This window comes from Dreissena polymorpha, chromosome 9 (genome assembly GCF_020536995.1).
Source record: "Dreissena polymorpha isolate Duluth1 chromosome 9, UMN_Dpol_1.0, whole genome shotgun sequence".
Classification (NCBI taxonomy): Eukaryota; Metazoa; Mollusca; class Bivalvia; order Myida; family Dreissenidae; genus Dreissena; species Dreissena polymorpha.
This window is the reverse complement of record NC_068363.1, coordinates 58325419-58337875: the sequence shown is the minus strand read 5'-3', so window position 1 is coordinate 58337875 and position 12457 is coordinate 58325419. Positions and strand designations below refer to the sequence as shown.

The window sequence follows — 12457 nt, the reverse complement described above, 5'->3', positions numbered from 1 at the left end:
CGTGCGAATTAAGCTACTAAAAAAGTATTCAGATGAGTGTCATTAACAGTGAGTTAACAAATAAATGACGATTGTATATTTGCACTAATACCTGGTCAATGAAGTTTCTGTTTCATGATCTTCTTAGCTGAGCAATTGGTTCGTGGTTTGAATTTACAAATCACCATTGACATAACCGAAATTATTTTGAGATGTTTTTCCTGCGTTCATCCATGACAAAATACACAGTATTTACGTCAGATTACATGTAGGTGCATTTACGTCAGATTACATGAAGGTGCGTTATCCCCATGCTGCTCACAAATTTTTCAAGTATTGGTTCACATTCAATTTTATTGAAAATTGCGACGAACGCGCAAAATAAAATCAGCCCTGTGTAAATGAACATTATTCGCATTTCGATCAAGGCAACCGCAGTACACGTAAATGCGGTCATACAAAGATGTTATTCATACACCACTTTACGTGAGATTTACCTTAGGAAGTCGATGGTTGATCGTATTTTCATCTACTGTAAATCCCCTTAAGAGCTCAACACGAGATGACGCAGCTTTCGCAACAGAGATAATCAGGCTTCAGAGTAAGCAAGGTTTTAAGTAAAAACCTTGCAAACAAATTTTTAGAAAATAAAAATTAATAATATGGGCGGGTGTCCATTAGACTGGGCGGGCGTGTTGAGCTCTTAACGGGATTTACAGTAGATGAAATTACGATCAACCATCGACTTCCTAAGGTAAGTCTCGATTAATCTATCAATTTCATCTACTGTATAACCCCTTAATGAGCCCCACACGAGATTTTAGAGAATTTTCTATAAATTTGTAGGAAATATTGGAGGCAAAGAAATAATACAAACATTGTTGCATATAGATATGTATGTCCGTTTATTTACATGTCGACCTCATTTGTTCAGCACAGCAGATTGAAAAATTAGTGGTGTTATGTACTATTTCCCGTGAATAGAATCTGGCAAATGTCTTTGCATTTGTCCACCTGGCTGCTGCCATAATTTGATCTAGTGCAACCCCTCCTTTGCTAGCTTTGGAAGTTGCTGCTGATCTAGTGCTATGGGGTTTGTACTGTTTGTCAATACCGGCTGAGGTTAAGACTTTCTTTATCCAGTTGCTAATTGTGGATTTGGAAACATGTTTGAAAGGACTAACTGTACTTATGACTAAATAATCATCTTGTCTTAACGATTCGGTTATATCGAGGTATTTACACATTGTTTCCACAATACAAATGTCCCTTCCCCCCTCATATCTATGAAGAACAATGGGCCTCAAATGTGTCTCTGGTCTGGATTGTTTTTACAAATGTTTAGGTGATATGACGATTGTTTGCTTGTCTGCACTGATTTGAATATCAGTAGTTTTGAGGGAGTGTAGAGTTTGGCATCTCTGTCCAGTGACTAGTAAGAAAAGCATGCATAATTTGTGGGATAAAATGCAAGGTTATCAGTTTTCAGTGAATGTAAAAAATCAAGAACAATATTAACATCCCATATGCATTGATAACGTGGGAAAGCTGGTCGTGTATTGAAACAGCCTCTCATAAATCTTGATAAAATGTCATCATCATGAATGTTTATATTGCCACACAGTTTTAAGAATGTACTAAGTGCGCTTCGTGCTGTATTTAACGCACTATAACTTAGACCTTGTTTGAATAAAGATGTCAGAAAATTAATAACATGCTTTAGATTGGGTTTAATGGGATTCTTCGATTGTCCACAGTAGTTAATCCATTTCTTAATATATCCGTCATATTGTCTCTTTGTAGTTTCTCTCCACGATCCGAGGATAATGTCTCTAGCTTGTTTTGAAATTCCTTTGTTTTTGAGCGATTTCCTGATAAGCGAAAAAGTCCTAGTCTCATTTTGGGAAGTGGATACATTTTGTTTGGTTTGTGTGGAAGTGTCAGAATAGATTTCGGAAGTGGAAGTAGATGGCATGATCCGCTGATCAACTGTAATAGACTGGGCCACCATGGCTGTGTTGGCCAAATTGGGCCCACTAGAACGGCTTCTGTCCTGTCTTCCACCACTTTCTGTAGTACCTTTGATATCAAACTGAAAGGAGGGAACATATAAAACACACATGATTTCCATTCGAAAGTAAACGCGTCTATTTGATGTGCTTTATGATCTGGAAACCTTGAAACGTAAAGATCCAATTTGTTGTTGAGCTTAGAAGCAACCAGATCCACCTGCATGTTATTGTGAATATTCATGATTTTCTTGAATACATCATCATTCAATGACCACTCAGTATCATCATTAATTGTTCTAGATATCTCATCAGCTTGATGATTTTCCGTTCCAGGCACGTGTGCCACTGACAAATGCAATTTCTTTTCTAAGCACCACAGCCATAACTTTCGTGCTAAGTTATGTAGTTCATCAGTTCGACCACCAAAATTTTTTAAGTATGCTACACTATTCGTGTTGTCCATGTAGAGTTTGAGATGTTTGTTCGTTTCATTTTTACAGAACGCCATAACCGTAAGTTGGCATGCCTTTAATTCTAAAATATTTATGTGCATACTTTGTTCCCCTGCGGACCATATGCCCCCTGTTTTTTGGCCGTTTGTTTTGTTATATCCACCCCAGCCTGTTTTTGAAGCGTCACTGTATATGATAATATCTGGTGGACCATGATAAATCTTTTTGTATGAGGATTCAATATTGTTTATCCACCATTGTAACGAAGGGTGTATTGATTTGGGAATGTTCATATAACTGTTGAAATTGCCATTGTGCTTCGAAAGCGCGTGTCTTTTATTTTTTCTAATGACCTGATAAATAGTGTTGCATATTCAACCCCCGGAGTGGCCGCCACTAATTTACCGATAAGCTTGGCAAACTCCCTTATTGTTGTCCTCTTTTTTGTTACCATGGCTTGACACATGTGTCGAATTTCTTCCTTACGGGTCATGGTTAGTGTTACAGTCATGGTAATAGAACATAATACAAATCCTAAAAATGTTAATTGTTGACATGGTCGTAATACTGATTTTTCTATATTGATAGTAAGGCCTAGACGGTCAAATAATGTTATTGTGTCTATAATATTTTGCTCACATTTAAGTTTTGTCTCTCCTTGTAAGCATGAGTCGTCAATATATGCTGTACTGACATAACCTTTTGATCTTAAATAAGCATATGCAGGTTTAAACACTTTAGAAAATACTCTTTGGCTGCTTGATAAGCCCATGACTAAGGCACAGAATTGAAATTTTCTACCATCAAACACAAACCTCAGCATGTGTCTGTGTTCTTTCGCTTCTTCAATGGAATAGAATGCATCAGCTAGATCAACAGAACCCAACCAATAATTTTGTCTCATGTTTGCCACCGCCGTAGCTAATGTTTCCATTTTAAAGTGAATTTTGTTTGTATAGTCTATATTAAATGGTTTTAAATTTAAAATAATCCTGATTTTGTCATTTGATTTTGGTCTATAAAAGATGTTTGATATAAATTCGCCGTCATATGGTCTATTTTCGATTTCTTCAATTATACCAGTTTTCAAGAACATGTCTATTTCCCTTTGAATGCTTTGTTTTTCCCTCTCATTAAATTGGTATGGCATAGGTGGATTTTCTTGAATAGATGAACTGTTAACTTCTAGCTTGTAACCTCTTATTGTATTTAAAATCCATTTATCGCTTGTTAGTATTTCCCATTCTTTAATTGCTAATTTCGTTTTACCTGCTTTAAAATTTTCTTTGGTATTTTGTAAAAAACATGTGCGTTCACTAAAGTTTATCTTTAGGTCACCTACGTTTATTTCTGTTTGGGGTGCATCTTGAAATTTCCCCTGCGTTTGTGCTGGTATGCGTGGTTGTTTCTTCTGAATTGATTTGCTCCCGGATTCCACCTGTGCTGATTTGGGCGCTGGCCTAAAAAAGGCTTCCGTTGAGTTGGAGCGTAGCGCATGTTGACGATTTGTTGGCTCCTTCGGTGGTTTTAATAGCCTCTGGAATCTTTTCGAACAGCTTTTCTGCTGAGGAGTCCAAATTTCCTAGATGTCTATAGCGGGGTTGCAATTTCTTTTTTAGTTTCTCTCTTCTGTAATTGGTCGTCTTCTGTATCCCATTGGTTGCCAATTTGAATGCGTCCGATAACAGCTGTTTCAGTACTTTATCTTTGGATGTTTGAATCCTCTCAAGTGCCTTTATGATTGGTACCGCTACTTGTGCAAGCGTGCTGTGAGACTTGTGCAGGATAAGTCTGAATGTCTTGGAGGACTGTTTTAATTGTCTCCACAGAAATTCATCAACCTTGGGGACTTGAAGGAACTCGATGTTGACTGGCCGTTTATGTCTGTTCTGAATCTCTTTGATTTTTTCTTCTGACTGCTTGTTTTTTATTGCCTTGTTTGTAATCTCAGCGATGTTAGTTGATACGGCCTCACCAGTTTCCGTTGTCTCAGTACAGAATTGCATTAACTCTGTTATAAGATCGCAATCCTCCTCATCCGAACAGCTTTCCTCGTCCAAATAACCCTGCAGTTCGTTTATTTTCTGCGTCCATTGGTTCCGATTCCGAATCGGAACTTTCGGCAACTGTAACCGCAGGTGCTTGTAACTGTTTGGACGGCCCCGACTGGCACATATCCGAGTCCGAAATTCGTGACTTTTTGACGGCCCCGCCTCTTCTTGGTTTTTGCGTTTAATTTCTTTCACGTCTTTTGAAGATTTTCAATGGTCGATTTCATTTCACCCACTGATCGTGCAATGTCCGCAAATTTACTCATGTTTTTTGTTCAGTTCTTGTAAACTTTCTTCCCCTCTTTGCTCAGGGGCCCCTGGAGGGTTATGTCTTGGCTGATCGGACATTGTATGTTCTACAAAATAAAATTAAACCCCGGTATAAATGTTTGCTGCATTTCCCGTTAGGGTGAACATTTAAGTATTATTACAAGCAGTTTGCGGCCAGAATAAATAATATCCGTTCATACAATCCCTATGGTTATCCCGGATTGTGTAATTGCCATGTTTACAACCGGCCGTTGAACTATCAGTAATTGTAGAACAACCCTCAATGAGTATTCTGCGCGGCGCGTTTCAAAGCCACAAAACAGGATACGTAAAACACGCCATGCGACATGCGACAATTGCAGCGATGTTCGCTGTATCTACTATGCTAGGTAGCGCATACGTAAAATCAGCTCTATCAATAGCGTGTAACAGCGTAGTTTATATTGACCTACTTTTGAGGACAAAATTGTTTGCCTGTTGGCGGTAAAGAAGATATTTTTCTGCGTATATTAATATGTTCATACACAAGTTTATATATGCGCAATGTATGTCCGATTATATGAATATGTTTACGGATGAGAATGTAGGGTTCTCATTGATCTGGATTTTCAACTTACCCGTGTGTGTGCTATTTATTGTACGTGAAAATTCCGAATTTACATAGATTGAAAATTGTGTCGCCTGCTCCGCTGCTAATAAGCCTCGTCTCTGATTATCTCTGTTGCGAAAGCTGCGTCATCTCGTGTGGGGCTCATTAAGGGGTTATACAGTAGATGAAATAACTTTCGTGATGAAACGCAGGGTTCCGATATAAACAGCACGTATACAACTTTCTTATGGCTCCTTTGTCTGCCATTCACAGGGTTGCTACATGGTGGTATACGGTTACCCATTCATCCCTCGCGATACCACCACCAAGTGCGAATTGGTGTGCAATACTTTATTTGAATTGCCAGACAGTTGAAAGTTAACTCAACAAAACTTATATTGCAGCCATCCTTGTTTACCTTGGTTGTGATACCCACATTCATCTACACACCGGTAATCATGTTTGTACTTCAATCGGTTGAAACAACTTCAATGTCTTTACAGTACAAGGGGTTCAACAACTTGAACATCTTTACATAACAAGAGGTTAAAAAAACATGTTTACAGTACAAGGGTTAAACAACTAACTTTAACATCTTTAAACAACTTAACATCTATACACTTCACGGGTTGAACAACTTAAACATCTTTTTCACTACAAGGGATTGAACAAACATCTTTACCCTACAAGTGGTTGAACAACATCTTTACACTTCACGGGGTTGAACAACTCAAACATCTGTATACTACAAGGGGTGTTGAACAACTTAAACATCTTTATACAACAAGGGGTTGAACCACTCAAACATCTTTACACTTCACGGGGTTAAACAACTCAAACATCTTTACACTACACGGGGTTGAACAATTTAAACACCTGAACACTACAAGGGGTTAAACAACTTAAACATCTTTACGCTACAAGGGGTTGAACAACTCAAACATCTTTTCACTACACAGGATTTATCAAACTTAAAAACATCTTTACACTACAAGGGGTTGAACAACTTAAACATCTTTACACACCACAAGGGGTTAAATAACTTAAACATCTTTACACTTTACGGAGTTGAACAACTTAAACATCTTAACACTACACGGGGTTGAACAATTTAAACATCTTTACAATACAAGGGGTTGAACAACTTGAACAGCTTTACATTACAAGATGTTGAACAAACATCTTTACATTTCAAGGGATTGGACAACTTTAACATCTTTACACTACATTGGGTTGAACAATTTAAACATATTTATACTGCAAGGGGTTTAACAACTCAAACATATTACACTACAAGGGGTTGAACAACTTAAGAATCTTTACGCTACAAGGGGTTTAACAATCTTAACGCTACAAGGGGTTGAACAACTCAAACACCTTACACTACAAGGGGTTTAAACAACTTAAACATCTTTACGCCACAAGGGTTAAACAACTTAAACATCTTCACGCTACAAGGGGTTGAACAACTCAAACATCTTTACACTACAAGGAGTTAAAACAACTTAAACATCTTTACACTACAAGGGACTGAACAACTTAAACATCTTTACGCTACAAGGGGTTGAACAACATAAACATCCTTGAAACTTCAAGGGGTTATAACAACTTAAACATCTTTACGCTACAAGGGGTTGAACAACTCAAACACCTTTACACTACACGGGGTTTAAACAACTTAAACATCTTTACACTACAAGGGATTAAACAACTTAAAACATCTTTACACTACAAGGGGTTGAACAACTCAAACATATTTACACTTCAAGGGGTTTGAACAACTAAAACATCTTTACATCTTCAAAACTGGGCATAATGCACGTGCGTAAAGTGTCGTCCCACATTAGCCTGTGCAGTCGCACCGGCTGACCAGGAGCGACACTTTCCGCTTTTATGATATTTTTCGTTAAAAGGTAGTCTCTCCTTTGCAAAAATCCAATTTAGGCGGAAAGTGTCGTCCCTGATTAGCCTGTGCGGACTGCACAAGCTAATCTGGGACGACACTTTACTCACATGCAATTATGCCCAGTTTTCTCAGAACGCGACTCAAATAATCTTTTTTATGGATGGGAATGAGGGGGGCTTTAACGGTGGGAAATCGCAATCAAACGAACAAGACATGTCCATTTCAGCGTTCCTAGTTCACCTGGGCTGTCAGATCGCCTTCCTGTTATGGATGCCGGTACCCGGCCAGCTGGCGGTCTACTACATCCTGGCGGCCCTCTGGGGTCTCGGGGACGCCGTCATACAGACACAGATCAACGGTAAGAGGTTGTCTGTTTAAAAACCTATTTCGTTCATGTTTTATGAGCCATACTCTTGGAATTTCGGGCTTTATGCATGTGCGTAAAGTATCGTTCCAGATCAGCCTGGGCTTCGTGCATGTGCGTAAAGTATCGTTCCAGATCAGCCTGGGCTTCGTGCATGTACGTAAAGTATCGTTCCAGATCAGCCTGGGCTTCGTGCATGTGCGTAAAGTATCGTTCCAGATCAGCCTGGGCTTCGTGCATGTACGTAAAGTATCGTCCCAGATCAGCCTGAGTAGTACGCACAGGCTAATCAGAGACAATATTTTCCGCCTAGACTGGATTTTCTTTTAGAGAAGAATTCATTTACATGAGCAATTCCATAAAAACAGTCTGTGTCGTCCCTGATAAGCCTCTGCGGACTGCCCAGGCTAATCGTAAACGATACTTTAGGTGCATGCGTTAGATGTATTAAGCCCGGTTTTCCCAGAGCGTGGCTCATATGATATGTTTTTTAATTTGGCTTTGAGTGCCCTGTATTGTGTACGTATGTATGTATTGGATAACTCTACAAAGCCAACGACAGATGCAAGGTAATCTTATGCATTTTATAGACTATATAATCATATGATATTACTTCCATTTTTTCCAAATAAAAGCTCACATCTTAAGGTTTAAGTTTAAAACCTGTTCGGTGCTTACTATCTATCATATACGTTTGAAACAAACAGAAATCATGCACCGTGACAATATAGTTATTAGCAAATTCGTGACATCAAAGTGATAGCCAAATATATGACCTCGAATACAAACGACGAAAAACAAAACGTGATAAATTACGTGAACTGTCGCACTTTCACTTAGGATCGGTCACGTCCAAAAATCGTTTTAGTCAAAATTTATTGTCATTGGACTCTCTTACGGAGCACTGTTCTAACCCATGTGTTTTTCAGCGTAGCTGTCTAACTGATTTTCACCAGCATAAAATAGTTTTATCTCCAAAAAGGATACAACAGTTTACACTCAACTCTCGAAATCAATACCGATTGTGTGTGCCTCTTAATATTCATTCAAAATTGTATTTAATCAACATTAAAGGTCTGAAAGGCTGGCCGATATTCACTACCATACTCGGTTTCATTCAAATTCAAGCAAGAAAACGACGACACACTTTCGCACTAAAATCTCAAAATCAATACCGATTGTGTGTGTCCCTTAATATCCATTTAATATTGTCATTTAGCAACATGAATGGGCTGGCAGAAATTCACTTCCATACGCGGTTACATTCCAATCTAAGCATGAAAACGACGACACAGTTTCACAATAAAATCTCGAAATAAATACAGTCTGTGTGTGCCCCTTAATTAATATTGATTTAATATTGTTATTTCGCAACATGAATGTACTGGCAGACATTCACTTATAATAAAGTATTGCGAACCATGCTCGAATTCATTTGAGCCGTGCTATGTGAAAAAAGGGGTTTCATACATGAGCGTAAAGTGTCGTCCAAGATTAGCCTGTGATGTTCTCTTTCCGCTTTTATGTTGTTGTTTTTCGTTAACAGAAATTCTATTCTTAGCAAAAATCCAGTTCATGTGAAAAGTGTCGTCCCGGCTCATTTAAATCAAAGCATGTAAACGACCGGAATTAAATGACGATTCATTTGATCCGGTGTCAGATGTGGCACTGGTAAAAACACACTGACTAGGGACAGTTCGATATCGCATGGTATTAGACCTTCCGCATACTGTAGATTGTTTGTAAAAACGGGACTAAAAGTAAATATGTTATTCATGTTAATGACTCATTCTTGCTTATTACTGAATATTTCTTGCGCAAAGGTAAATTTTGATATTCCAAATTGCAGATTAATTGCATGCCACTTTCAAATTATAGCGTATATATTTAAATTTTATTCGCAATACCCACATGTGTTTGCATTCAACCGTAATAATTTACGCAATATATAGGTGCAACTCCTTACTTTAAAGTCAACACTTATAAGTACCGGTATAGTGTCGATTGTACTTGTGTACACTACACATATCTTGTACAGCAAGACACAGCAACCCCACTAAAGTTCTTTTTCCTTTAGATTTTCCTTCACCATGTCGGAATGAAATTCGAATTCGAATAAAACAATTTGGATATGGGATTTAAAATGGATTCGGTTTCTGGGCAAAATTACACCGTCAATGCAATTATTCAGTGAATTTTTACCTATGTTTATCAATGTCGCGCATGGCCTTAATGGCACCTTATGCACGTGACATCAGCAACAATTAAATAGAAACTCAAATAAATCTCACTCTTTTATTTCCAGCACTGTACGGCTACCTGTTTACAGATAAGCCCGAGGCGGCGTTTGCCAACTACAGGCTATGGGAGTCCGTTGGGTTTATCTGCGCGTTTGCCTACAGCAGCCATATCTGCACAGACCGGAAGTTGTACATCTGCATCGGCACTCTGACACTAGGTATGGTGGGATATGGAGCCGTCGAAATCCTGCATCGTCGCGGGAAACGAGGAAGCATGGACGTGACAAAATCCTAAATGAACGTCATTTTTGAACGCTGGGATCGGACAGACAAAGTGTTTGTGCACTTGTTTAAAACAAAACAACTTATTTCTAGACTGTAGATGGAAATTCGACGGTTTTTTCGCTTGTACAAATATTGCTTTCTATTTTGTAATGCGCTTTTTTAACAAATATTCATCGCTTCCATGGACACAATATGGTGGCAGCGGAAACTTTATTTTTACAATTTCAAACAAATGTCACCAAATAGGCTCGTTATTTTGTTTTTGTTTTGCCTCACAAAGTTTACGCCGTCAGTTTGATTTATTTTCAATGGCCATTCTTCAATTGAAGAAGTGATGCCTATATTTTAGATTTCTACAATTGATATTTTGACATGGAATTCCTATTGTGTGTCTTTTTAATCTAAACAATAATTTTAGGTCACGTGCGGAGTTTCTATCATGTTTATTTCGCTTTACCTATTTATCCTTATCAGTGACGAGAGTTATGCATTAAGTCCCGATTTCCCAAAGCGATGCTAATATGATTCTCATGAATCTAACCTTTTGTGAATTCCAAACATTTCCTGATTATGAAAAGCTAACACTTTGAAGACGTGTTTCAAATGTGTTATAAATTAATTGACATAATTTTCAAGATAATATTTTATGTTTTTGTTGCCTTTATATTATTGATATTTAAGACTATTCCAATTTTAATAAACAACCGTCGCCTTGCTTCAAAGGTGAAGGTCATACGAAGAGGTCAAAAGTTAAATTTGTCAATTTAACAGCAATAAAAGTTCAGTCTCCATTGATGTTGGTATAAACTGGTGGATTTTATTCAACTTTGAACAAATATAATCCATCATTAGACAAGTCATGTTTTAAACTTGCCTCCCTACCTCAAATGTCATAAGTGCTTTATAATTTTAACAGATTTATGTTATTTATTCCATTCAAAAGACTGACATTAGTATTTTATAAGACAATTTAGTAATATGTCTATAGAATGAAACAATATTAAATAGGCAAATAACGCGTAAATTACACACAAAATGCGCCACCTGTTTGCTAATAATATTGGTGGCTTATTTCTTCATTATCATTTCAAGCGTGTTGATTGAGTTGAAAGACGACAACACGAAAACACCGAGCGGCAAGTGTACGCGCCGATACGAAAATCATAACATTAAATTGTCGTTCTCTCAAGTTGGTTATGTCGTTCATTCGACTTGGTTTATGTCGTTCTCTCGAGTTGGTTATGTCGTTCTCTCGAGTTGCTTATGTCGTTTTCTCAGGTTTGTCATGTTTTTCTCTCGGGTTGGTTATGTTTTTCTCTCGGATTGGTTATGTCATTCTCTCGAGTTGGTTATGTCGTTCTCTCGAGTTGGTTATGTCGTTTTATCTAGTTGGTTGTATCGTTCTCTAGAGTTAGTTTAAACCTATTTATTTTAGCTCGATGCGTCGAAAGCCTTAGGCTTATAAATGCTCTCGAGTCCGTTTCCTGGCTAGAACGAGTACTTGGTGTCTCTTTGTGGAGATTCTTAAGAACGCTCCCACGGTGGGGATCGAACCCGTGACCTCCCGGTCGCAAGGCGGACACCATATCCATTACACCACGGCGACCTTCTCTAGAGTTGGTTATGTCGTCCTCTCAAGTTGGTTATGTCGTTCTCTTGAGTTGGTTATGTCGTTCTCTCGAGTTGGTTATGTCGTTCTCTCGAGTTCGTTATGTCGTTCTCTTGAGTTGGTTGTGTCGTCCTCTCGAGTTGATTATGTCGTTCTCTCGATTGGCTGTGTCGTCCTCTCGAGTTGGTTATGTCGTTCGTTGAGTTGGTTGGTCGTCCTCTCGAGTTGGTTATGTCGTTCTCTTGAGTTGGTTATGCCGTACTCTCGAGTTGGTTGTGTCGTCCTCTCGAGTGGTTTTTTCGTTCTCTTGAGTTGGTTATGTCGTTCTATCGAGTTGGTTATGTCGTTCTCTCGAGTTGCTTGTGTCGTTCTCTCGAGTTGGTTATGTCGTCCTCTCGAGTTTTACGTGTTTCGTTCAAGCCTGCCAGTACACTTGAAAATGTTTGCAGAAATCATCTGCCATGTTGTAGTCATACAGCAAAACATTTGCAAGAGCGAAAAAGTTCGATATCAATAGCTTATGACTCCACTTAATTACGGCTTTTTTACATGGAATAAGTAAGGCACCGCGCTTGAAGACTGACTAGTATTGCCTGTATATTATACATGAATTCAATATTTCATTACCGTAAACACACCTTCATTCTGCATTTATTCAATCGGAAACCATCACAATAACACCTTAACACATTGAACAGAC

At 38.3% G+C, this 12457-nt stretch overlaps 1 protein-coding gene across 1 annotated transcript in view; it reads left to right on the top strand.

The window, feature by feature from the left end:
• Nucleotides 1-10739, top strand: part of LOC127843944 (protein unc-93 homolog A-like) — a 26596-nt gene extending 15857 nt beyond the window's left edge. The window contains exons 6-7 of the mRNA XM_052373850.1: nt 7486-7617; nt 9929-10739. Of these exons, the coding sequence (XP_052229810.1) occupies nt 7486-7617; nt 9929-10158 (362 nt within the window). The 3' untranslated portion in view covers nt 10159-10739. The remainder of the gene's footprint in view (nt 1-7485; nt 7618-9928) is intronic.
• Nucleotides 10740-12457: the final 1718 nt, after the last annotated feature.